Source organism: Terrapene carolina, unplaced genomic scaffold (genome assembly GCF_002925995.2).
Source record: "Terrapene carolina triunguis isolate 2854851 unplaced genomic scaffold, T_m_triunguis-2.0 Scaffold96, whole genome shotgun sequence".
Lineage (NCBI taxonomy): Eukaryota > Metazoa > Chordata > Testudines > Emydidae > Terrapene > Terrapene triunguis.
In genome coordinates, this window is record NW_020664447.1 from 35,437,164 (window position 1) to 35,465,107 (window position 27,944).

The 27,944-nt window shown below is 45.7% G+C and overlaps 1 protein-coding gene across 1 annotated transcript in view; it reads left to right on the top strand.

Moving 5' to 3' along the window:
- The window catches only part of PLEKHD1 (pleckstrin homology and coiled-coil domain containing D1), a 49,126-nt gene that overhangs the window by 14,152 nt on the left and 7,030 nt on the right, over window positions 1-27,944 (top strand). Inside the window, exons 2-9 of the mRNA XM_024218837.2 lie at window positions 6,461-6,554; window positions 7,599-7,688; window positions 8,211-8,287; window positions 18,225-18,316; window positions 22,556-22,608; window positions 25,291-25,385; window positions 26,076-26,169; window positions 27,565-27,743. Of these exons, the coding sequence (XP_024074605.2) occupies window positions 6,461-6,554; window positions 7,599-7,688; window positions 8,211-8,287; window positions 18,225-18,316; window positions 22,556-22,608; window positions 25,291-25,385; window positions 26,076-26,169; window positions 27,565-27,743 (774 nt within the window). The remainder of the gene's footprint in view (window positions 1-6,460; window positions 6,555-7,598; window positions 7,689-8,210; window positions 8,288-18,224; window positions 18,317-22,555; window positions 22,609-25,290; window positions 25,386-26,075; window positions 26,170-27,564; window positions 27,744-27,944) is intronic.

Here is a 27,944-nt window from a genome sequence, read left to right on the forward strand (position 1 = left end):
TCACTGAGGTACCCTTTTCCAGCCGGAACTCACTAGAATATAAGACAGACAAGCAAAGCCTAACTATCCCGAGGGGCAGAAGAAATGACAGGTGCTGCCGCCTCCGAGTTAACTTGTTTTTCAGGCCGCCACTGTCCAAGTGTTCCTGGGATATCCTCAGGAAATGCAAATTATACTGGTCCAGCATCCGGGACTTGCTATATTTAATCCTGGACCAGTGCCAAAAAAGCACTGCTAAACTAAAGCCCCAGTGACTGTTTTAAAGTCTGATGCTCCTGATACTTAGTGTGTGGCCCGTTATCTCCTCAAACACTTTGCAGACATTAACTAACCAACCTCATTAGCCATCAGTGCTAGAAAAAAGACACTTTGTCACCGGAGATCAGGGATTTCAGCTTCCCAATGGGATGTAGCTTTGCCCTAGAAGAGCACAATGCCTCTGACCTTCACCCGAGTCCCATAACTCTAGTTACTATCATTTCTTCTCCATCCCTACTTTAATTGCAACATGATTTCAGCGGCCGTTACCTTGAGATTGGCTGGAGCTAGAAACAAATATGGCAGCTGGAACCAATCTGAGAGCTGGGCATGCGGCTTCCAAGTGACATAAAACAACTGGGTCAAATTCTTTCAATGATGTGCAAAGGGAATCTGGCTCGCTGAGCCTAATTCAACCCTGGTGTAACGCAAGTGAATTCAGCAAAGTCACACTAGGGAGAAATCTAGCCAATTGTTTCTGACATTCGTGATATGGGCCTAATGCTGGAGACATGATTTTAGGGACCCATCAGCCATAACCTACAGGGGTGGATTTAAAAGAGAGGTTCTGCAGGCAAATGGCTGGAGGGGCCCAATGGCAGTGTCACATTTGGGGGATGGGAAGTTCCATGCTCTTCTCTCCTGTCCCTTACCTTCACTTTCATTCTCCTGCCAGTCTGTTTGTCTCCCTTCCTGCTCCTCCCACAATCTTGTCCTGTCTCCCCACCACCCCCGCTTCCCCCCATTCCCCAAGATGCCCCTACCTACTTCCTACGCTCATTCTGTGTCTCTCAGCTCTCTGCTGTGTCTGTGTCTCACAGCCCCCATGCTTCTCTGGGTCTTTCGCTCCCCTCTTCACACTGCCTTAGTCATCCCCCCTTCAGGGTCTCTCAGGGTCCTTACATAGTGATATCATGACTTTGTCCTAGAGGCCAATGATTATAAAGTGGCAATCTTACTGATGATAGCCTCCCTTGTAGGGAGAGACCATGAGATATGCGTGTAACATGTCAAGAGGTGCCCATCAATAACCCAGGTTTGAAATGGTTTTCTTTTCCTTTATTATTATTCACATGCATTGTTGTATTATTTGTCATTGAATTCTATTTCATTTATTTATAATTCCAAATCCCCCAGGATTCTGCCAACCTCTCGGAGGTCAGGACTTTAATCCCCCAGAAGCACAGCACTGATCAGAACTCAACTCTGTTTTCTCAGAGCAAAATCTAAATCATAGGGATTATTGGGAGCACTAAGCAGCCAAAAACAGAATACTGCACTATACAGCTTGGATTTAAAGGGGGGGGGGGCTCTGCTGACTTATGAATTGCACATACTTAACAATAAAATGTCCTTACTTGTGTGGCAAATAACACCTGATGTTGAAACTGAAATAATTTAAAAAAAATTAATGTACTTTTCACCATTTACACTGTTTGCTGCTTGCATGTTTCTCAGCGCAATAGACCACTCCATTTTGTATTTGTGGCTAGTCAGTTTCACGTTCTGATTTCCATGTGCTAGCAGAGTGCTGCAATGTTTGAGTTGCAAGCCCTGCCGGAGAAGCTCTGTTTAAAAATATATATTTTTTAATTTGTTGCAGAAGTGGTGCAAGATCCAAATCAGGCATCGAGTCCTCAGTGATAGACACTGTAGAAATGTGTAATAAAAAGACAGCAGCCCCTGACCTAAAGAGCTTACAGTCTGGGTTAATGATCAAGGGTAACAGGTGGATGAAACAAACAAATAGCCAGGATGCTGGCATGCAGTGGAGGGGAACAAAGGACTGGGGCAAAGAGCTTCGGGATCAAAACTAGCTAGTCAGCCGGTATGGATGTTTCTGATGTCTTGCCTGGGCACCACGACAGGGCACTTTAGAGTTAGCGAGGTAGAATGAATCCCTGGGTGCCAGCAGGTCTGGAGCTGCTGCAGCAGTAAATGCTGATGCATTTTCCATTAGTGTAAATGTATTGGAAAATCCCGTCACCCAGAGGTGAAACCTAAATGGAACCACTGCGTCAGGAGGGGTCACACAGAGCCATGTTCAGCTTTGATAAATGGGCTTTGATCTTTTTGAAACAGTAATGGCAAAGTGCTAGAGGCATGGGGATGTCTCAGCCCCTCCCTTCTCTGGGTCTCCATGCTGTCCCTAGGCATTAGTGTAAACCCTGGTCCCTGACATGGGTCAGCAGGTAACTCATGGGATACACCTGAGGTTTCTAGAGACACCTGCGAGGGTGTTGTCAAGATCCACCGAAAGTGCGGTGAGTCAGCTGGGCAGTCCAGCACTTAGCACATCTTGGGCACAACTATAACACAATAATAATCATTACCAGGATAAGCCTGAGATCTTTAGAAACACCGAGGGAAGAGAAAATATTTAGCCCCTTGTCATTTCTCACTGGCCTCAGGACTGAGATTTTCCAGTTTCAAGATGTTTTTTACTCGCTCCACTTCTTGTGCAGTTTAATTTAATCTCAATCAATGAAGGCCCTTGTTTTTTCTAATTCTAATTTGCATGTAGCCTATTAAATGCTTGCGCTCCAAGCACGAGAGAGAAGAACCTGAGTTTCAGTAAGAAGAGCAGCAAAGATATTAAATGAGCAACTTTAGAAAACAGTTCAGAGGTCAGCACCGAGGTGCTGTGTGCTAACTGCTCTGCTCATACATCACCATCTGTTAGCTAGTGTACAACAAGGCATTGAGAGTGGCTACAGATGAGGCCAGCCATCGCTTTACCAGCTGGAGGAAAGGTGTTGCTAAGGCTCCTCTGAGAAGTAAATTGAGAAATTAGTAACTGCTGGGAGGGGAACAGGTGCATGACAATGAAGCAGTGGTCAACAGTTTCTGTTCAAATGATTTGTTGTAGAGCGAGCTACCATGACCTATGACCCTTCTTTGACCCTATGATCAATAAGCCGTGAGTTTACCCTGAGTGGTGCTCTTAGATCTAGAGAGACACTGTTGGACTGAGTGCAGGAGCCGGTGCTTGTGTGGGGAACAGAAAGCAGAGCAGCCAGCCAGGCCTGAGGCTCTGGGGATGTGAATCAAAAGAGCTCTGCTCTGCTGATGCAGCAAACTGCCTTCACCTTGCCTGACTCTGGACATGCAGACAGTCCAAAATATACTCCTGGGTGGGGGGGGGGCTGGAGTCTGAGGTTTTGCAAGCCTCTCAAACTGTTTGTTATGTTCACAGAACTTTTGGGTGTAAAGCCAGGGCACTGACCCACTGGCCATTGTTAAAGCTCTCATGGCACTTTTCAGAAGATGACGCGCTGACCAAATTCCAAGCTAGATAATTCAAAATTCTCGCGGCAATTTCAGTGGGGCAGGAGATTATTGTTCACTTGGTGTCTTAAACTGCTGCATTGTGTTGCTGGGCTCTCCTGTACTAGGACACGGCTGCTTAGTTCCACCTGATAGACGTCCGCATTGCAGTGGTGGGCACAGTGTGTTAAATAGGAGCTGCCATTCTGGATCAGAGTCATTGTCCATCTAGCCTAGTATCTGGTCTCAGACAGTGTCCAGCATCCGATGCTTCAGAGGAAGGTGCAAGAATTGTGCAAAGAATGCAGTTATTAATTATTTATTTAAGAGGCCTATGACGCTAGGGCTCCTCTCCTCTGTACACTAGAGGGAGGGGGTAAAATGGGGCCCAGCAGGGTCCACGCCTTCCCCTAGCACAGAACCGTGTAGGGGAGACCCACACACACAGTGTGAGGGCTGTAGTGGCCAGGGCATGCCTCCCCCATGTGTCTTTTGGGAAAAACCGCAGAGAGAATCCAGCCTGACTCCAGCCGGCAGGGGCAGAAGAGGCCAAAGCAGGGACCTCCGGACATTCAGAGAACTTTCTATGGTGTTGACGGGGCTTTCTCTGTCCCTGTGCTGATTGGCTGTTTGCTCCAACCCTCCCCCCACCCCTCAGTCTCTTCACCCTCAGCTTCACTCCACACCTGCCCCTCTCACCTTCTCCTTCCCTGTCTCATTCCTCTCACCCCTACCCTTCCCTTCTCTTTTTTTCCATTTAGCTGATCCCTTTCTAATGCACCCCTCCCAATAAAATCAGTCCTGGCACTAACGTGCCATTTGCTGCCATCACATTATTCACTCTGTTTGTGTCCTGCCCCTTCCTCCATCCTGTGTCTGTCTTGACTATTTAGATTGTAAGCTCTTCAGGGCAGAGACTGTCTGTTGCTCTCTGTCTGTACAGCGCCTACCACAATGGGGCCCGATGGCTCTTAGGCACTACTATAATAAACATTATTATTTATAAAAATAATTATGGGATTAGCCTGCCCACAGGGAGAAGTTTCTTCCTGACCCCGCTCGGTTAGTGGGTGGTTTATGCCCTGACACATGAGAGGTTATAGTGCTTCTCATTCTTTTTATCCTAATTCTTTTTTGAATTTTACTAAGCTCTTGGCCTCCAGACCTTGGGATAGTGACTTCCATAGGTGTGTTTTGTGTTGTGTAAAAATGTACTTCCTCTTCTCATTTTTAAATTTGTTGCCTTTCATTTTCATCAAGGATCCTCTGGTTCTTGTATAAGGAAAGGCTTACCTTCTTTGTGCCACTAATTATTTTTTAAACCTCTGTCATGTCCCCACTAAATCTGCTCTTTGTATGGCAATCTTTCCATGTCTTTCATCACTGGACCCCTTCTATTTCTGCTATGTCCTATGCGAGCTAGAAGAGAACTCAGTGTACCAGAGAGAGTACCATTGCTTTATAAAAGGGCCTTCTGATACTTTCAGCATTATTTTCTATCTCATTCTTTATGTATGTTAACAAAAATGCTAAAAGGAAATAAAATACATTTAAACATAAATAAAGCCCTGTAACAAACAAATCAACTAACCCACCAAATAAAACAAACAAAAAATACCCAGTCAGAGGGGATTTCCCCACACACACAAAAGGAAAAATGCTAGCACTGCCATCAAGTCCACTAGGGATTTTGCTATTGCTGTGTTCTGACTGTTGCGTCACATTGATCAGAGGGTTTTATTGAGCCATCCACAGTGACACTTCCCCCCTCCCCTCCCTTCCCCTCCCAACCACCTCTACCAGTCTCTTTCCTAAGTAGTTACATTTAAATTTGAACTGCTCATATGGAAATTAATTATTCCTTACAATGAGTATTGCTTACCATGTTTTTCAACACTGGATTCCATCTGCTATCATGTTGTCTTTTCACTTAACTTTGGCGGGTCCCTTGGAAATTCCTCACAGTTTTCTCTATATTTGACTAATCTACATAATGTTGTGTTGCAATTTTTGCCACTTCACTGTTCACCCCTTTTTTGTAGCTTATTGATAAATGTACTGCAGAACACCAGTCCTAAGACCAGATCCTCAGCTGGTATAAATCATCATAATTTCTCCCCCGGTATGAAATGTTGGGCCCATGTTTTACCATGCTGAAAATTGACCATTTAACCCTGCTCTTTGTGTTTTTGTTTCTTAGCCAGTACCTTATCTCTTAACTCATGGATTCCTAAATAGAGGGAGGCTTTTGTCAACAGCATTTTGAAAGTCTAAAAAAATTACAACTGGTGCACCTTCATTCACAATTTTGAGGCAATGCTCAAAGAATTCTAATAGATCAGGGAGGCCTGATTTTTCCTTTACAGAAGCTATGATGTTTTGCACCTATCATACCATGTTCATCTGGGTATAGCTAAATCTAACCAAACAGGGCAAGAAAGAGTTAATGTGATACATATTTCAGAGAATTTTATTTCCTTTGTATTTCCAGATGACAAAGAATGACAACTTTGCCGGGATCTTTGTTTAGTAATTCCTGGAAACTGTCTTCCATTCTTTAGTGGAGTGAGCACAGGACAGGGCACAAGGAACTTTGAAGTTCTAATCCCACCTCTGACGCGGATTCACTGGGCCAACTTCACCACTGGCATATGCTACTACAACTCTATTGTCTGTGACAGTGGTCCACCCACTTATGCCAAGCATAAGTTTGAGTCGCCTAGTGACCTGGAGCAAGTCACTTAACCTCTCTTTGCCTAGGTTTTTCCATGTACAGAATGGGAATAATAAAACCTCCCAGCTCAGAGAGCTGTTGTAGGGTAAATTAGGTTCAGTTATTAGGTAAATGTTCATTCAGTGCTCTGATGAAGTAAGTGCTTTTTAAAGGATAAATATTAGTAGGAGTTTATTGCTTTCCTTCTCTTCCCCCTTTCAGGTTCTTCATCATCAAGGAGAGTTTTCTGCTTTACTATTCTGAGAGTGAAAAGAAGAGCTTTGAAAGCAATAAGTACTTCAATATCCATCCCAAGGTGAGCATCCCCCAGCTATTCCCTCTCTGACTCCACCTGGCCTCTTGCAGGTTCTCTGACTCCAGCCTTGTAATTAGATCCAGAGGAACCTCCAAGAAGCGTGGAGACATGGATTAACATCTTCTGAAAACTGAAATTAATTCAGGTTCCCCACTACCACACCAGCTGCTTGGCAGGGTATAAATCTAACATCATGATACTGGATTTATACCCTGCCTTGTTTTAGTGATTTCCTAATCATACCATCGATCCTGCAGCAACTTGAATAACCACTGCGAGGCTAGCCTGCTAATCAGGGAGTTTATTGCTTTACTCGTCATCACTATTTGTAATTAATCCATAGTCACATACGTGGATACCATTAGAAGCCCACTAAACCACACACCTGCAGCATAGGGAAGAGGACTCAGGATCTTTCAGCTTCCTGGGCTTTATCACCCAAGCTGAAGCAGAATGTGTATTTCTGTTAGTGGTATTAGTCAGTCTCTTATTCTCTGTGGATCTCCAGCCTCTTCAGGACAACATCACATGCTCTTGATCAGATCTGATTCCATCCGGCACTGGGTAGCAGTGACACACTAGCTGTGGGCACATTATGTACGTGGGAAACAGAACCATGTAGGGAAATGGGGGGAGGGCTACACATGAGGACACTCCCTTTTCACTTTAGCTCTTGTCGTTATGCACTCCAGTAGAACTTTTAGACTATTGGGAAAATCTGCACATCCCTGATAAAACAGCTCCTGTTCCCCATTGCCTATGTATCCCAGCCACCAATCTCCCAGTTCAAGTGGACAGGATGAGACTCTTCTTGATGTCAGTTAACACCTCTCTTTAGTCTGCTTCAGGGAGTTACCCTGGGTGATGAGGCACTTCTGCTTCTCAGGACCTCAGCATACTGCCTTTGTGATGCTTCCAGCACAGGGGAAGAGCCAGCAGCAAAAACTGGGGCTAGGTATCAGTGTCCAGTTCCTGATGTGAATTGCCTTGTAGCTGCTCAGTGAAGTTTTACTGATCGATTTAAATTCTCTGGTTCATCGCTAGGGCGTCATACCTCTGGCGGGCTGCATCGTGGAAGCCAAAGAAGAGCCCAACATGCCTTTTGCCATGAAGATCTCCCATGAGGACTTCCACGTGCGTGAACTTTTCTCTTTTCAAGCCAATGAACATGGTGCTGGGGAAAGGTGCTGGACTGACAGCCTTGGATATTACTGTCCTTTGTTTTGCAACCCTCCCCGCCATGGCCCACTGCCCTCCCAGTGTGCCTCAACACCCCCCAGACAGTCTCCATGGCACCAAAGCATCAGAATGGGCTAACAGGAGGAAACTAGTTAGTGCCAGTTGCAGTGGTAGCAGTTCCTGTATTACAGATACCTGAATTCACTGGGGGGAAGGATAGCTCAGTGGTTTGAGTGGCCTCCTAAATCCAGGGTTGTGAGTTCAATCCTTGAGGGGGGCCATTTAGGGATCTGGGGCAAAAATCTGTCTGGAGATTGGTCCTGCTTTGAGCAGGGGGTTGGACTAGATGACCTTCTGAGGTCCCTTCCAACCCTGATATTCTATGAACCAGAATAGGGATGGGAGTTGTTTGTGCATGATGGTGGGCACATCTGCATGGCTCACATCAGCATCTCTCATTTGATTCTTCTTTTCCAGGGTAACATTGTGCTGGCAGCAGAGTCAGAATTTGAGCAGGCTCAGTGGCTGGAGATGTTGCAGGAGTCTGGAAAAGTGTAAGCACCGGGGATATATTTCCATTATTTTCTTCTCTTTGAAGTATCATGGGAGGTGCTGGGGATTTGAGGAGAACAAGGCCCAACAAGAGTGACAGTGTGGAAGAGCTGAGACGCTCCTCCATGGCTAGTCAAATCCTTTTTACCTCCTCGCTTTCTGCTCCCAACAGACACCAAAACGTTTCAAAGTTCAAACGAAGCATCCTCCATCCTACTAATGTTTCACTGTGTTGCTAATACACCCCTGGCTGTGGTCAGGACTGGGAGTGATAAAATGCCACATGGCCTCTGCTGTCCTGCTCCTTCTCCTCAGTCCTTGGACTTCGTGGAAACAGTGCAATTCTGCTCTGTGTGGGGAGCAAGATCCTGCTCTGGGGTTATGTTTCACAGAAGCTCCCTGTGCCTCAGGGAGAAGGACTTTTGGGTGAGATGGGAGCAGGATGAAGGAGAGCTAGGGGTGAAATCATGACTCTGTAGATGTACCAGTCAAACTACCCCATGGAGATGGAGCACAGATGTCACAAGGGCTACTTCAACCCTGAGGCTTCAATTGCAGCTGTAGAATGGATCTGTGACCTTGGGATCCTTTTGCCCAGATCCCAGTAGGCTCAGGCTGTGCAGAGGGAGGTGTATTTAGCTCTGAAAATAAGGAAGTAAAGTAAATCCCCTGAGAGAGTCTGTTATCGTGGGATTTCCAGCCCACTTCTACAGCGTTCTGATGCTGTAAGCATCTGGACGTTTGGTTGCTTATCTGGCTGGAACCTTTGAAAGATTTAAGGTTCGGCGAGCACTAGTCCTAGCATGTTCTCACTGCTAAGTGCCTGCAGAGGAAGTAAGCAGCTGGCTCTAACACCAACATGCTCCTCTTAGGTCTTAGCAGCAATACCAAAAGGCAGGGGCTAGGAAGGGAGCTGAGTGACGGGGACTCTCCCAAAGCACATGGGAACTTTCAGAACCTCTGGAGCCTGGTAATCAGCTAAGTTGCTTAGAGGAAAGAGTGCTTTGCAGCTTTTCTTCAGGGAGCGATTACACGGGACTTATTCCTTTGAGCCCCACTAGAAAAAGGCTTCTCCTTCAAATGAGTTTATCCTTGGGTATGAGCATGTGCAGATGGGGAATGCTCATTTCTGTGAAGAGGAAAGTGTGTGTGGGGGGGATATCACAGTCAACTGAAAAACGCTATAAAGGCTCACTTTTTATTAGTGGTGACCACACTACAAAGCACCCCGCCCAGGGCTGCACGGAGTATGTGCCCAACTCAGATCTAGCCTGGCACCCCATTCTGAGCTCAGTCCTGCCCACCATCCATGAGATCTCACGCACAAGACGAGAAGGGAGGCCAATTTGTATGTTTCTCTTTGGCTTTTCTACTCTCCACCATCATTTCTGTTCCACAGTCCACACCCAGCCCTGTCCCCAGTGCAGCTCCCCTTGTGCTAGCCACAGCTGGGTTGCTAGTGTCGATTGGCCACTGGGGTTTTTATCTCCTTGTTTTCTAATACCACTCAGCTCAGGCGTAGATGACACAGTGGTTAATACCCCTTGAGAGCAGCACTGTGGACAGGGAAATGGGAGGGAGACTTTAACAGGAGTGCTAGTGTAGGCAAGGGGTTTGATCCCTGTATGTACTGACCAGAGATGAGCCGGGTTTGGCAGGACGAGGTGCAAGATACGCCAGGCCTGAGGCAGAGCTCTGTGACCTACATAGTGTGCCTGGGGGGGGGAAGGGTTTGGCTGCTGGAGAGGATGAGGGGACCAAATTCAGCCCTAGTGTAAATAGGAGGATTGTCATTGAAGTCCATAGAGCTGCTCTCACTTACATCAATGTTGAATTTAGCCCTGGGACTTTTCTTGCTTCGGAGACAGGTAGCTTTACCTTTCAGAGTGGGGGTGGGAACATGGTAGGGGTGGCTGTGGGCACAGGCTGGGAGGGGCACTAACAAAGAGAGGGCTCCCAAAAGCATAAGGCCCTGTGTGCTTTCAGCTTCATCCCATGCCTAGAACCAGCCAAGTTCTAGGCCCCGACTCTGTTCCTCCAACCCCTCGTGTTTGATGTAGAAGCTGATACGGCTGCTGGCATGTTTCTAGCAGTGTGCAGCAGGGAACCCACTGTGCTGGATGAAAACAGGCTTGTGGCATCTGTCTTGCCTTCCCATGCACCACCGCTGCAGGAATGATTTGGCTCCAGCGTTCACCTAATGGCTTTCGATGACTGTGTGTGTGTGAAGGAGAACGGAGATAAAGTGACTTGTGTTAGCAAGGTCGGGAGTGGAGCTGAGCAACAGCGAAAAAAGTGCAGACTGGCCAGTAAATTGAGCAGTGATGAAAGGGAACGTTCAAAGGACACTGTTCAAGTGATTTAGGCACCACATTTTAGTGCCCTTTTGTTCCTAGAGGAAAAGCATGCTGCTTATTGCACTGTAGGGTTTATACTTTATCATTGCAGCCTTTCGCTTCATAATAATAATATAAGGGAGCACGGATAGACAAGGGTTACAATAAATAAGGAAGGAACATAGGAAAGAATGAGACTGGTGTGGGGTAACATCCTCTCCCCGGACTCCTTTGTTTGTACCGTGTGAGAATACGTGTACTGTTTCTTTAAATCTGGAGCCGGGGGAGTGCGCAAATGTAGTGGAGTATAGATCACTTAACATATCAGAAAGATGGGCTAGTCTGGTGGCTCAGTTAAAATGCGCTGTCACCTGGGGGTGTTTGAACTGATTTCCGGTCCTGAGCTCTCATTCCCTAGCTTAATGACTAAGCCCAAAGCCCTCTGATTAATTAAGGACTAGAGTTTATGGCTTCTCAAAGGGAAGCCTCCCTCCATTCTGTTGTGGCCAGAAGGACAGCAGCCTCAGTGAATGTAAGGCCTTGAAAGCTTTTGAGTGTGAAGTGGTGCAAACATGACAGGGATCTTCTAGCTCTGACAGGCATTCAGAGGACTCCACCAGTCTGGGGAGTGGGGGCCATATACCCATGATACTAGGGTGATGCATATTATTTTTGGGGCTGCTTTTGCTGTGTTCTCTTGGGTTGGTTAGAGGTAGATCTGGTCAGAAAATAGAGAAAAGTTACAAAAATATTCATTAATAAATACCTTTTTCAGCAAAAAATATACCGAACGCCAGTAGTTGGGAGTGTCTATGGTCAACTGTGAATAATAGCCAGGCTAGTTCTAAAGGGGCTGACTTTACAGGCTGGGATCACAAGTTATCATCATATAGCAGGCAAGCCTTCGTAAGATCAACTGATAAGGGCGAGATTTTAAAAGGCATGAAGGGTGGTTAGGCTCTCAACTCCGACTGATTTTCAGTGGGCGTTGGGTACTTTATTGACCTTTGTGCCTTTGGCTGTCTCACCCTGAATAACTTATTCCTGGTACAATTTAGTGTGTAGCCCTTTCACTTTCCGAGCGGCGGCAGCAGATTTTCATGGATCTATTCTGGGTTCCACCAGTGGCCATCTAGCATCTGTAGGGCAGCTAAAGAATCTGCCACTGATTTGGAGCAACAATGGGCTAGTCCATTACAGTAGATGGGAGTGCATGTACCAATCAAATCAATTCGCATGAATAAATAAGAGATTAATTGATAGGTAAGGGTTGTAACATCGCATGTGATTCCAATTCAGATGATCCCCCTTCGTAGCTGGGTCCTGTCCCTTTTGACCACTGACCTTTTCCTAAGCCTACTCCTTTCAACTCTGGACCCTACCACTGCAATGTCCTTTTCTGACCTTTGCTGTCTTCTCTGTCTCTTTCTCCTTCCGGTAGTTTTCCCTATCCCTTCAGGCACCTCTTTCTTTTGCCCCATGAACATCCAGAAGTTGCTCCCTGCCTAAGCTGTTAGCCAATAGGAACTAGTGTATAGCCTGGAACCCTGGAATGATTGGCTGATGAGTAGCTAAAATACCTCACATGGGCGATTTGAGAGTAAAATAAGTATGATGTGTAATAGGTATGTGCAGAGCCTAGCACAATGGGACCATGATTTCACATAGGGCCCCTAGGTGCTATTGCAGTAATAATAATTGTAATTATTGTTCGAGAGCAAATTTATACTCTGTATTATACATTTTATTTCCTCCTCCAGAAATAGGCTAATGCTAACAGTGCCAACGATCGTTAGGGAAAGCATGCAGGTACGCTGTCTGCTCTAACTGATTTGAAAGTAAACAGTGAGTGTTGGGGGAAGGAAACACATGTAATGTCACAAACATACGAGTGTTGTTTGCAGATTGTTTATTATACCCTGTTATAATAATGAATGGAGAAGATGTGCAAGGTAATATTTTGTTAGAAAATAAATGCAATTCGTAATCATGACATAGTGTCTCCTACCTATCCTAGAAGAAATGTACTAATAATGCCTAGCTCTTACCTTGCTAAGGCTTGCTGGGCTAAACAGTGTAAGTGAAGGAGGCACATGGTTTGGCCCCGCTTCAGGAAAGCAGTTAAGTGCATCCTTATATGTTGTCCTCCAAAGGGATGCTTTCCTGATTTGGGGCCTCTGTGCTGTGGCAGAATTTAAAATCAAAGTTTACAGCCACAAATTATCACACAGCCTTGTTAAAAAGGAATAGCCACCATAAATAGAAAGAATGAAAAGCAGGAAAGAAGAAACTCTTTAAAAGAAAAGTGTATCTTTAGATAGGTTTACAAAAACAGGGTTAAGACCCCAATTTAGCAGAGCACTTAAGCATGTTTATAACTTCAACAAAGCTTTGCATATGTGTTTAAATAGGGATGGACTTAAGCATGTGCTTAATGTTCAGCATGTGGTTAAGTTCTTTGTTGGAGCAGGGCCAAAATTCTATAAAAGCCAACATTTGTCTAACTGAAGGTGATGCCACAAAGTGCACAGGAGTTCTTTCCCCTTATGAAAATAGTCTAATGTAACTAATTTCTAAATCCATAAGCAAACAACCCCTAAACCAGCTAAACATGCATTCATACTAGTTGATATAATATTTAATGGAAAACAACTCACCCATACAAGCACAGATTGAAAATACCAACAGAGGTTCTCAGTTGTCTGCCAGCTACAGTTGAACTTTTGATATCAATTATTTAGTGTCCCGAAGTCCTAAGTAAAGTTCTTTGAGAAATACATAGTTGGTTTCTGATTGAACTTTCAAGGCAACTGGGCCACTGGGCATAAGACTTCAGCTTTTGTTTATAACATACATAAAATAAATGTGTTGATTACTTCTGAAATATGAGCCAGACTGTGCAGACATGGGAGACCCATCTGCTTTTAAGTTTAGCTTCAATGGGCTTAAGATTGTATCATAGGGACAGGGTGAGGGGATGACAATTTCAGGGCAGTATTTGTGAAAAGTTAACCTAAATAAACAGACATCCTAAATGCTTTAATCATTTTCAAGCCATTAGTATAACAATATATGAAATCCTGGCCCCATTGAAGAAAATGGGAGTTTTGCCAGTGACTTCAATGAGGACACACAGTGTCTCAGCATTTTAGAAAATACCCACATCCCTTGTGTACATCTCTCACATGCTCGCTCGCTCGCTCGCTCGCTCTCTCTCTCTCTCTCTCTCTCACACACACACACACACACACACACACACACAGCCGGCTCTAGGTTTTTTGCCGCCGCAAGCAAAAAATTTTTTGGCTGCCCCCCACCCCAGGCCTGGGCTCCCCCTGCACCCGCCCGCCCTGCCGCCCCAGAGCTGGGCTCTCCCTCCCACCCCACCCACACTCCCTGCTGCCCCAGCCCTGGGCTTCCCCCCACCAGTGCTGACTCCGCCCACTCCCCCCTCGCCTCCAGCCGGTCTGGCGCTGGCAGGGTCAGGGTAAGCAGTAGGGCTCCCACCTCCAGGACCGGCCGGGACCTGGGAGGGCAGAGCCGGGGGACCGCCCGGCAGAGGGCTGAGGAGCCGGGGCAGGGCAGCCCCAGAGGGAACGGAGCCCCGGAGAGCAGGACGCGGGCCCTGCACAGCAGTGCCCCGGGCATCAGTACCCACTATGGCCCTGCTGCTGCTCCTGGCCGCCCTGCCGCAGTCCCTAGGTGGCTCGGGCTGCTTCGCCCAGCCCCGGCTGCGGCGCTGGGGGGCGGCCGCCCTGCGGCACCTGCAGGCAGCTCCATGCGCCCCGCAGGGCGGCCCCCAGCCCGAGTGCCATTAGGTGTGGGCGCTGCTCCCCAACGCGAACTGCAGCGGCCCCAGGGCGCCCCCCGTGCAGGATGCACTGCTGCTGTCGCCAGGGCCGGCTCTAGGCTTTTGCCGCCCCAAGCAAAAAAAAAAAGAGGCTGGCTGGAATGCCGCCTCTGAAAATGTGCCGCCCCAAGCTTGGTTTGCTGGTGCCTGGAGCCGGCCCTGCGCGCGCACACACACACACACTTACTTCTCTGGGTACCCAAGACTGTGAGTCATCTTGTTACCCCACCCTGCTTTCGGCGTGAGGGAGACCTGCTTGTGCTTAACTGGTGTCAGTTCCCTGACTTCTCCAGCCTGTTAGCCACCCAAATAATCTTCTCTGGGCTATGCCAGCCCATGCTTTGCCTTGTGGGTTAACAACTGGTACATCCCAGTCCCCAAACCCTTTTGAAGCATTCCCCTGTAGTGTTCAGCCCCTTATCCACTGAACAACCCTAGTAATACCCGGTCTGCTTTCCCCAAGGGAACAGTACACACCAGCTTGAATGATTCCACTCAGAATCAGCTCCTTGTACAATACCACAGCACTGAGATATATCTATAGTGAAAACAAGAATAAGTTTATTATCAAAGATTCAAGATTCAAATGATAGTGAGTAAGAATATTGGAAACAAATGGTTAGATACAAAACAAAATCATAACATGCTTTCTAGAGACTAAACTTAACTAACAGGTTAACCTGTCTAAAGAAGTTCATCTCATCCCCATGGTTCTCTGCAGTGTTTCCACCAAGGTTGACTGAGATCCTGTTTTCATGACTGTAAACAAGTTGTCTGTTTACTTCTAGGTGCAGGATAAGGAGATGTCGTCTTTGACTTCTATTTATACTCCCCAAAGTTCATTGTCTGTACTCAGAGACAGTATAGCGACCTGTTTTTCCTGCATGCTCCTTCCCTGTTGACTTCCCATGCCTTTGTTGACTTTGTATGTAAATGGACTGCCCATTGTGTTAGCTTGCAATGCTTAATTTACATCTGACAGAAAGAGCGGTGAATAAACATCTCTTGTCTGACAGAAACACTGTTTCTGCTGGTGACTCACCTTGATACAGTATCTAAGAACATATTTTCAGTATACATCTATAACTCCTTACATAGTATCAGCACATGCATTTCACAATGACATTAATGACTAGTGTGACCCCAGCTTTCATTTAAGACCTCACATGATATTCTTTGGTGAACCAGAATGCACAGACCAGGAGCAGGACATTCCATAACATTAAAGTGTTCTTGGGTCACACGTGCACACATTGACATATTTTGCACATAAATAGATGCTTAAACTGTTCATTTGTATTAATTTTCTTCTAAGTTCTCAGCATTTTAGAAAATATCATGGACACACATTAGCTTAAAAGAAATCCAATTGTGTGCAAATAATAGACAAGCCATACATTTTTACTAATTCTTTTCTAATTTGCTGTTAGAACAATGAGCTGTCCGACCTCTGGGAAAAGTGGATTAATACATCAATTGAACTTTGTAAGAGACAAAATATAGTCTTCATTGAAGTTGTTCTATAGAAAGCTGTTTGGTTACATTTTTAACAATTCTTTCCACAAACTATGTGCCCAAACAGCTAGTCATAGTTGGGAGGAGGGAAAAAACTGCCCCAATCTAGAAAGTCCTATTTGCACCCAATATTTATAAATCTTAATCTTTCCCCAAGAAAACAAAATTAATCAATCCTTTATATGGGTTTGACACTCTCTTCAGGGAGCCCAGCATCATAGCCATTGTGTTACTGCTCTGCTGGAGCTTAAACTGTATGTCAGCTCCCTGCCACACTGGTCCACCTGCCCCACCAGCAAACTCCTCAAGACTCTGCCAGTGTAACCTTGCTTTGCAGGTACCAATCAGTGAACACGAGTTCCCCAGAGATGTGTCTCTGAAGCATCCAGTCCCTCTCACTGGACACTCACAGAAAATAACTTCTCTGCCCCCAAAGTGACAGTACAGTTAGGTTAGCTGAGGACTCACTCTTCATTTCAATACAACAGCACTGAGATAGTTTTCAGTAAAACTCAGAATAAGTTTATTAATCAAGAACAGAGATTTCAGTCATACTAAGCAAGAGAACAAGAGACAGGTCTGGTTATGAGCAAACCAAAACACATTTTTTTTTTCATTTCCAAGACTTAACTTTAACAAGCTACAGTCTTTGCCTAAACAGCTTTCTCACTTACATCAAACTAACAGCATCTCCAGCACTTCCAGTAGGAGGCTCCAATGTTCACAGAATCAGAGGGTGCTGTCACCTTTGTTCCTTAAGGGAGGGATCGCTAAGAGGTTCTCTCTCCTCTTTTCATAGTCCAGTGAACCTTTGAAATGTATTCTTCTGAAGTGTATCCCCAGGTAAAGTTTTTTCTCTCCTGCTGCTTGTGCACAAGGAAGCTGATGCCATCCTGCCTTCCTCACTCTTTTCTCAATTTGCTTTTCCTGTGGACTCAGATGCAAATGAACTTCCATTGTCTCTGGCATCACCTTGCTCAGTTTACACTGGAGACACAGGCCAACAGGCAACTTTGCCTGGGGGCAAACTTGTTTATCACATCTGCCCCCAGAACACATTGTAGGAATATATTTCTAGAACACTTTACATAACTCTTTGCACACCATCTGTACACGCATCACACAATGATATTCATGACTAACATGTCACCAGTTTTTATGATACTTTACTCAATACACTTCTATCATACAATAATATTGTATCCGAGCAGTTGATTTAATTGATTATTTTTGGAGTTTAGATCCCCTGTTCTCCCACTGGTGTGTCTGGATCCCTATTGTCACAATAGGTTAGTAGGGGTGGTAAAGAACTGAGAAATTCCTAAAGGTGGCCTGCTATTCATATCTGCATATAATTAACTGGTCTGCATTTTAAGTATAAAAAAGGCTGTGTTTTCTAGTGGTTGAAGCAGAGGACTGAGAAGCTGGAGCTCTGCCTTTGACTTATTATGAGTCCTTGGGATTGTCACTTAACCTCTGTACCACAGCCTACTGTGTCTTTAAAGTGTGGCCAGTGATGCATACCAGGAGGATAGTGTGGCTTTATTTAATAATGTTTGCAAAGCACTTTGAGATCCTCTGGCAGATACTGCATGCAAAGTATTGTTATAACGCACCCCCTTCTCTCTTTACATTTTAGCTTTTCTTTTGATGTTTAGTTGTTTCTAGAGGTAGTGCTAATAACAACTATGGACTAGGGGCTCCAGGACATACATCAAATCCTACTGGCTAATTGCCCAGCAGGAAGGGATTTCCAGTTGGTCATGGGATACCAGAAGGGATGAGGACAAAAATCAGGAGGGGAGGAGCTGGGGGCAGGTTAATGCCCAAATGGAAATTGGCAGTGATGGGGCAAAGCGTTGGAAAGGGGTGGAGCCAGAGGAGGTACAAGTGGCTAGAAGGGATGGGTCTTAGACAGGAAGTACGATGTCATTGGTCATCATCCTCATCTATTAATCAGTGTTTTACCAATCCATTAGGATCAATTTGACAGGCCCAGTGCACATCCTACTACCAGGTACCTGGGAAAATCTCTCTCTATTGATTGTATACCAGGAAATTTTACAACTCATTTTAGCAGAAATAATATTTTATTAAAAAAAAAGATAATTCATCAAGTGCATGGGACTCGGTTTGAAGTTGTAGGTACAATTTAAGCCTAAGTTTCCCTCCTCACTCAATAATTCCCAGTCCTGCTTCCTTCCCAATTCTCTTTATTTCTGTTCATTCTCTCTTTAGGACCTGGAAGAATGCTCAACTGGGAGAAGCCATGATTGAGAGCCTGGAAGCTCAGGGGCTCCAGCTGGCCAAGGAGAAGCAGGAGTATTTAGGTTGGCTTGAGCAGCTTTTTGTACTGGGGACTCTTTAGATTCAGGAGTGCCCAAGGGCCGCAGAATCCTAAATAGCAACCCGGTCTCCACTTCCTGTAACTGCTGGTGAGGTCCAGTCTGATCAGCTGCAGGTTTTTATGACCGATTAATTCAAAAAATCAGCCATTTCGATTCAGCTATCAAGGGAGATGAAAATAAAAGCAAATACTAGGGTTGAGTTTGGGACATTTATTTTAGGTGCTTAAAAGTGTGCATGTGTCCAGTCAGTTGTGATCCTTTGGCTCCATGGACAATGTGACCCTTGTTCTTGAAAAGTTTGAAGATCCTGACTCTGGAAGTTAGCACCAGGCAGCGGCATGCCAGGCATACACAGGTACTCGTGTGCCAGTTTTAATTTCTCAGGAGTGGCATTTCTTATGGTGACTACAGTTTTGGGGTGGTTGTTTTTTTCCATCAGAGGTTTTATTCTCACATTGCTGAATCCCCATCTAAATTCACCCCTGTGTTAGTGGTGACAATGTGTATGATGGCAATTCTAGCCTGGTAGATTATGGGTTCGTGGGCAGGCAAATGGCTCAGCTCGTGCATGTGTACATTTCAGATAATTAGTGGCGTCTCTGGGTAATTCAGTCTACTTACACCTTAAGCTAAGGCACCTGGTAAAATAATAATTAATATGAATGCTGTGAGCTACACTCTGTCATCCAACTCCTGCTAATAAACCTTTAATATATTTACATATTAAGAACAACTTGTTAACTATAAGGGTTGTTAAGCTCTGGAATAGGCTTCCAAGGGAGGTTGTGGAATCCCCATCACTGGAAGTTTCTAAGAACAGGTTGGACAAACACCTGTCAGGGATGGTCTAGGTCAGTGGACCTTTTTCGTCTGGCAGGCGCCAGATGACGAGCCATGGAGGACCGTGGCGGCGGACGAGCATCCGCCGAAATGCCGCCAACAAGCAGCAACGTCAATAGGCATTGCCACCGAAATGCTGCCAACAAGTAGCGTCATCCAGAGATGTTGCTTGTCAGCGGCATTTCGGCAGATGCTCGTCCGCCGGCCAGTACGCAGGCGCACTTAGACACCCCAGCAGCGCCCGCGGGCACCGCATTGGGGACCCCTGGTCTAGGTTTACTTGGTCCTGCCTCAGTACAGGAGACTGGACCTGATGACCTCTCAAGATCCTTTCAGCCCTACATTTCTCTGATTTTTCTATGGAAATCTAAAGATGAAGAAATATTTCTGTTTTACATTATTGCATTCACTGTGCTCAAGGATGATCTCAGGCCATTGCCTGGGATTTAATAGTAGTAACAATATTAGAGCTCTAAAGCACTTTCAATCTGAAGATCTCAAAGCCATTTATAAACATTTTATTTATTTATAATGAATGAATTAAGCCTCACAATCCACAAGCGAGGTAGGAAAGTAATACCATCTCCATTTTCTAAAGGGATAAACAGAGACCCAGAGAGGATAACTTGTAGGGCTGGTCAAAAGGTTTTGGAAGAAAACTGTCTAAAATTGGCTTGTGGGCTTTAAGAATTTTTTCATGAAAAGCTGGTGTGTATTTCAAATCTTGTTCATAAATTTTGGGGTGATATTTTTATCAACACCTTTATTGTAATTTTTATTTTAAAAAGTTATGGAAATTGTTACTGACCATTTTCATTTACATCACAGTTCGATAACATTTTCAGTTAAAATGTTGATGAAACAAATTGGTGCAAAAAATTCTCTTTGGCCCCTGTGCACCAGAAGCAGTGTTGACAAGGAGTTATTAATTACTTTTAGTTAACAAATTTCCCGCCCCCCATTTTTCAAACAACTCTGATGACTTTGCCCATAGACACACAGTGAGTCTGTTAGAGCTGGGAATAGAGCCCAGACCACCGGATTCCCGTTCCCCTGCTCTAATCCCTGGCCTTGCTCTCCAACCCTCCATGGACTGATCTGGGACTGATCTATGGGAGGATTCTCTCAACCAAACCCTCTTTCTCCAGGATGTTTCCAGACACCTGCATCATAGTCTCCCAATTCCCTCCCCACCCCACTTTAGGTGGTATAATACCATTGCCAATTTCCGTAGGGATGCTGCAGAACGCTATGCAGCTTTGTGGAAGTGCAACCCTGGTGGAATGTGGTAGATAATATGAGAGATTCTCCCTGTAAGAACATAACAGGATCTTAGTGGGAAGACCTGTCCCTCGCCCCTGAATGTCATAAGTTAGTGGGTTTTCACTATTAGTGGCCAAACATCCCCTCCATAACCCCCAGGACAGCATAAGAACTGTTAGTCCTTTCCCAGGTTGCAGTCATATGTGGGGGAGGAGGGGAAGGACATCTTCCCTGCTAATTAGCAGCTATATATATATATACAGGGATCTTTGATCCATAGCAGGGTGTTCAGGGTGACTATTCAGTACTGTCATGCCTGGCCACTTTTATTTGACAGCTTTTCCTTTGGATCGCTTTGTTCCAATATAACTGCTGAGGTTTCTGTCTTATTATTAGCATCCTGGTCAGCGCTCAGTGTCTCTCCAATGGTTAAGGCTTTGAGGACAGGAGAGTTTCTGGCCACTGGGAGATCAGGTCAAGACTCTGGGAGGCACACATACTGCTCTGCCTCCCTTCTATTGGGAGCGTCTGTACTCCCCCCACCCCCCTCCGGAGTGACCATCCATCTCCAACCCTCCCCACTGGTGCCCAGTCCTGCCCTCAGGCTGGGAACCACAGGGATTGGTGGATTGCATCAGAAGGTCAGTCCCTGCAGGACCTGGTCCTCCCAAGACAGGGGCAGAAGTTCAAAGAAAGGGAAGAAATGGCACATTGCCAGCAGTGTGGCACATGAGGCAGGCAGCATAGGTTCTTCAGCCTACAGCATGGGTGGGGAGCCGTGGTTTTGGCAGCATCTTCCAGCGCTCACAGGGAGATAGTGGAAGGGTCCTGGTTTTTGGATGGGAGAGGGGGAACAGGAGGTAGGAAGGAGAGGAGTAGAGGTTCTCAGAAAGAATAGAGTAATGATGATATTCATTTGTATTACCGTAGCATCTAGGAGTCCTAGTTGTAGACCTGGACCCCATTGTGCCCAATAATAATAATAATACCTAGCTCTTAGCTAGTGCTTTTAATCTTTAGATCTCAAAGTGCTTTCCACAGGAGGTCAGTATCACCATCCCTATTTGACAGATGGGGAAACTGAGGCACAGAGCAATGACGTGACTTGCCCAAGGTCACCCATTAGGCCAGTGGCAGAACTAGGAATTGAACCCATTCTGCTGAGTCCCACTAATGCTCTCTGAGAGTTAATCTCAGAGTGTGCAGGAATTCTGGGTACTGACCTTGTTAATAAACCAATAGGAGCTCTTTTCAGCATGGCCAATGTCCAGCTGGAGACCTTAGGAAGGGGCAGGGCTGAGAAACTTCATTACTCACAGGAATCCCTCTGCTGCTTCGAGCTTTTCAAGACAACTGAAGGAACCCAATTTTAGCTGGGGCATCATAACAGTGCGACCAGTTTCTTCACAATGTCATGCCACAGAGATGGAAATGGGACATAGCTGCTATTGTCATCTCACTGGATGGCTGGTGGCATCCCTGGTAGTAGTGAGCAGCTGATGATAAGCACGACAGAGACAATGGCAACCTTGGAAAGGGCAAGTTTTGTTGAATAAACAGGTGGAGTAAGCACAATAGCGAGCATGAAAGGAAATGAGGGCTAGACAAGGGTGGCTAGTAGCAGATGGCTGAGATCATGACCCAGAGTCTAGTCCTAGCTTAAGGACAGAATGTGGCCTGCTAGTTCGGGTAAGGGACAGGGAGTCAGGACACCTGGATTTTGTTCTTGGCTCTGCCACTGTGTAAAACTTTGGGCAAGTCACTGAACCCAACTGTGCTTCAGTTTTCCCAACTGTGTTATGGAGAGAATGATATTTTCCTGCCTCACATGAGGGTTCCCTCACTGATACGCTTTAAGAGTCTTAGAAGGAAGACATCAGAGGGAGTGCAAAGTATTAGTATTGTTTGTTTGTTAAAAATTTGGCAGGAGAAGGATAACAGAAAATCCCATTAAAGTCATCCTGGCCTTAGGAAACTCCCAGATCGATGTATGCAATGCAGGAGGGAAGTCTGCATTTTCTAGCTCTGTGTGATCAGTGCCCCAGGATCATAAACATCCCATTGCATTATCAATTGCTTTTCTTCCTGCATTTGGCCTGTGTTTGTGTGTGTTTGCAGATAAGCTGATGGAAGAGACAGAGGAGCTGTGTCTGCAGAGGGAGCAAAAAGAGGTGGGTGCGCATTCAAAGCCAATCAAATCATACTTCTGCCTATTCCCGGCAGAGTGTAGGGCGATCTGTTGATTGGAGGAGTTAGTGTCACGCAAAGCCCAAAGGCAGCCACGCTCCTGGATGCCCCTTGCATGAGTAAAGGGGTGACAGCCATGCCCTGTAGATGGATCCTGCACACCTTTCAGTTTCATCTCTTCTCACTGCACCCTCTCGCCTTCCTTGATGTTAGCTTCTAGTCACATGTAGGAAAGGTTGAAAGTTGTTGTGACAGGAAATAAGGACGCTATTTGAATTACAACCTGGAACAGGGGGGTTTCTGCAGGTCAGGACTTTCTTTCGAGTCCTTGCCCCTCATTAACACTGCTGATGTACTTAAGTCTTGACCTGCAGTAGTACCCTGGCCCATTCTAGACTTGAGAAGAGACAGACAGTTAGTTATGGGTTAAATTCAAGAGGTTTGGGGCTTTGGGTTCAGTTCAAATAAATACCCAATCATTCAAATGCTAATATGAAACTTACCCAAATTATTAGAACCGATTCAGCACCTGCTCTCTCCCATGGCTTCACCACAAAGACCCTTCAAAGACCCCTCCTACTTTATGATATTTTCCTGAGGGGTAGAGGTTTCAGAAAGTTTCTACTCCCTTCTGGGTCTACAGAAGCGGCTGGTCCACTTCTCCCTCTTTTAGGGCTAATCTACTGTCCCCTGTAGCTCCTTTGGAGCAGCTGGCTAGTAGACCTGCTATACAGCAGTGGAGAGGGAGTAATTTTGGCCAAGAGCACTGGGCTGGATTCCTACTCTTACAAAGCCTACCATGGGTGCTTTAACATTCACAGAGAGCAGACAGGAGCAAGAGCAGTTTTGAGGTCCTTTATTCCTAAAGGAGGAAGGAAAATATAATCTACAGGGAGTGTAATTGGTCTGACATTTTCCAGGCCTGCAGGGCTTCACAGGAATGGTTTGGGAGTGCACTTTGTTTGAACTGTTGGATCTGCCATATGGATGTACAGTCTTTATTATTAATTTAGCTTGTCAGTTTCAATCAATGGTTCTATGACACTAACGGAGCCACTGTAAGAGCTTCACTTAGCGGCTAACTCTAGTACGTTTTAAACCAAGACTCCTGAGACAAAAGTCCTTTGCTATTCTGTGTGAGCCGGATCCTTCTCCTGTGCAGTGTCCACAACACTGGTGTAAAAAAATAGCCATTCTGACTGGGGAACATAAGCTTGTTGAGACTGGGAAGATGGGTGGTGTTACTTATCAGCCTTTTTAAACACTTAGCACCAAGTGTAGACAAAGGCAGTGATGATTAAAAACATTAGCTGGTTATGGGTAGCAGCTAGCACACATTTCAAACACTACTCAGTGCCAATACTCAGAAGCAAACTAGGGAAATGTGGTTTAGATAAAATTACTATAAAGAGGTGCACAACTGGTTGAAAAACTGTATTTAGAAAATAGTTATCAATGATTTGCTGTCAAACTGGGAGGATATGTCAAGTGAGGTCCTGCAGGAGTCAGTCCTAAGTACAGTACTAGTCAATATTTTCATTAATGACTTGGGTAATGAAGTGGGGAGTATTCTTGTAAAATTTGCAGATGATACCAGGCCAGGAGGAGTTGCAAGCACTTTAGAGGACAGGATTAGAATTCAAAACAACCTTGACAAATCGGAGAATTGGTCTGGATTCAACAAGATGAAATTCAATAAAAATAAATGCAAAGTACTACACTTAGGGGAAAAAAATCAAATGCACAACTACAAAATGGGGAATAACTGGCTAGGTGGTAGAACTGCTGAAAAGGATCTAGGAGTTATAGTGGATCACAAATAGAATATGAACCAACAATGTGTTGCAGTTCTGAAAAAGGCTAATATCACTCTGAGGTGTATTAACAGGAGTGTCATATGTAAAACACGGGGGGTAATCATCCCAATCTACTCAGCACTGGTGAAGCTTCGGGTGGGGTATTGTACAGTTTGGGGCTCAACACTTTAAGAAAGATGTGAGCAAATTGGAAAAAGCCCAGAGGAGAGCAACAACAATGATAAAAGGTTTAGAAAATCTGACCTAGGAGAAAAAGTTAAGAACACTGGACATGTTTAGTCTTGAGAAGAGACGACTGAGGAGGGACCTGATAATCTTAAAATATGGTCAGGGCTGTTATTTAGAGAGGATGGTGATCAGTTGTTCTTCATGTCCACTAAAGGTAGGACAAGAAGTAATTGGCTTAATGTGGAGTAAGGGAGATTTAAGTTAGATATTAGGGAATGCTACCTAATTACAAGGAGAGTTAAGCTCTGGAGTAGGTTACCAAGGGATGTTGTGGAATCCCTGTCACTGGAGGTTTTTAGCAACAGGTTAGGCAAACACCTATCAGGGATCATCTAGGTTTACAGGGTCCAGCCTCAGTGTGGGGGATGGAGTAGATAACCTCTTGAGGTCCCTTCCAGCCATACGTTCCTATGGTTCTGTGATTAATAATTATGCATTTCATGTCTTTACTGTTTTGGATTCAGAGGCAACACTAGTGCCCATGTGGGATGGTGGGGAAGGCCCAGTTAGAAAAGGGTAGTGTGACTATAACATAAAATGAATTGAGTTACTGCAGGGGTAACCATTTAACCCTCTGAGTGCTGCAGCCGAGTGCACTTATCTCCCCATGTTACCTCTCAGGAGCTGGAGCGTCTTAACCAGGTGCTAGAGGCAGAGAAGCAGCAGTTTGAAGAGGTGGTACAGGAGCTGCGGCTGGAGCAACAGCAGATTAAACGGTAATGAATCCCAGACAGGTAGGAAACCAGGTGGGCAATGAGACAGCTGGCACTTCCACAGATGGAGAGAAGCGATCTCAGTTTCACTTTGCATTCAAGACCTCAACGGCCTTTTTAGAGCAGTGTAGTAAATAGGATGGAAGGGTGATCACTCCCATAAACTCTACTATGGTGAAAAGCACACACGGGCGCATATTCCAGACTAGGGCATTTCCTATGCCTCTCAGGTATAAGAGCCTATGGCCGGTCATGGCACATGGGAGCATATGTACATTATTGGCACTGGAAGTCATCGTGCCACAACTGCACTGAAGTCAGTGGAGTGACACTGTGGATGGATTTGGACCCTAAGTCCCTAGAATTTATAATGCACGTATGCCCATATGCAGTGGTTAAAGTCGATTGAAAGACAAGGAGGGATGGGAGCTGGGGGAGCATTGCCTACCCAAGCCCGGGAGAGGAGGAGGAATGCTTCCTCTGTTTTTAGTAAAGGAGGGGAGCTATGGTTGTGTCCCCCCGCTCCACCTTAAGTTAGCTTGTGCCTGGCATGTCTGCTTCCTGATAGCACCCCTTCCAAATCAGTACCAGAGCGTCCTATGGTAACGGCCAACTCTACAGCCTATGGTAGTGTGAGTGCAGTGTTTGGGACTATTATTCCCCCACAAAGTGCACAACCATTGTACCTTTTAGGGAGCTGGAACTGACAGCCCAGTCCCTCAAAGGAGTGGAGGAGGAGAAGAAGGAACTGCGAAGCCTGACAGAGTCCTTACAGAAAACACTGGAGGTCAGTGACAGATTTTTCTCCTCCTGGTGACAGCCTTTTGGGGAAAGTGCTATGGAACTAAACAGGGATTAAACTAATAGTGTCCTGTAGCAATTACTCTAAAAGCCTATAGTGTTTGACAGAGAATCAGATCCTTCTACAGGTCGATTGATCCATCCTATAGAACTCTTTAGCAGGGACATAGGTCAAGATCATCTCCTGTGTTGAGATCTCTTCAGGACAGGGCTGGAGCTGTCAGGAACCCAGCTATAGCTCCCTGATTCTCAATCTGCAGCTTCCCTGGCCCTAGCCCTGGTCTAAATTAGAGCAACCAGGTGGCAGCTCTAATTTACAAAGCTGTGTGTGGTCCCTGAGGAATCATATACCAGCTGAGAATGTGGCACATAGTGGAGCTCCATCACACCTCTTCCCTCCCCTATTATAACCCCTATGTCAGGGTGGCTCCTCTAGCTTTATGCCCTCTGAGAGATCCCTCCCCACACACTGGGAATTCTCAGCTAGGCAGTAGAACCCAGAATATGGCCTATAATTTTCCATTGAACTCTGCAGGATGGTCCAAAAGTTCTATGGAAAGGATCTCATTCTGTATTACATTTTGCGAGTTCTTAGAGAAATGGCCATGGAACCCTGTTGGTTTAATCCCTTTTTGATTCTATAGGACTTTCCCATAATACAGATCCTCTCTCATTTGCTCTTCCTCTTGAGTTTTTTTGCTGGGTGGTTTGGGTTTCACTTTGAGCACTGGGCAAAAACCAGGAGTTCATGGTTCAGGTCACTCACATTGCCTGACCTGGTCTGCTCTGCCATTGTTGCAGGTACTGGTAAGACAAAGTTCGGGAATGACCGTATTAAGGAAGGGATGGTTCTGTCCTGACTACAGTCAATAGGTTGAGCAGTACAGAGGTAAACAGTGTCATGTGCCCTCCACCCATAGCTGATAGCACCACAGGGTTCATCAGCATGCAAGGGGAGAGTTCTCTGGCACACTTGGGAATCAAGGGTGCAGAGAGGGCTGAAGGGAAGAGGAGGAAGGGCAGTGAGGTTGTACAGTATCAGTGTTGAGTGGAGGAAGCAAAGTTCCCCTTTCTTGGAGCACACTCGCTGAATAATCATGAGCCAGCATTGGCAGATTCCTTTAGAGAAGCCCCAGGTGATGGCCCGTCTGCCTGCATAAAGAGAGACCATTAAGGAGGGGATTGCTCCCAGGGTTGCAGGGGAGAAGGGGAATCCAGGGTTTAAGTGGGTGGGGAAAGGAGGGCAGCAGAAGGAAGGAGGGGCAATAGGGAGCCATTGGAGAGGAGTCATCTGTGAAGGTGCCTCGCCACAGGAACATCAATGTCAGAATGGTGGTGGCCTGGCTAGTAATGACATGCTCTGTTCCTTCCCTGTCCCAAGGAGCTCTCCCGGGAAAAGCAGAGAACCCTGGAGATGCTGGAGGAGAATGAGAGCCAACTTCAGCCCCTGGCCAATGCTAGCAAGCAGCCAAACCCCACCGGCGGTCTGCACAGCAACCTGCGCCAGATTGAGGAGAAGATGCACCAGCTGCTGGAGGAGAAAGTCTTGGCAGAGAGCAGGTGAGGTGGGGAAAGTAGCTTACAGAGTCCCAGAAGAGGAAGGACGTAGTGTTACTCCTGGCAGAGGGAATGTGGTGTTGGGAAAGGAGCTACCATTACTCCTGCAGAGGGAAAGTCGTGGTAATAGGAGACACTGGAATACAATTCCAGACTTAGACCTGTGATCATTTTAAAGCATTTTCTCTATTTTCATTAACATTG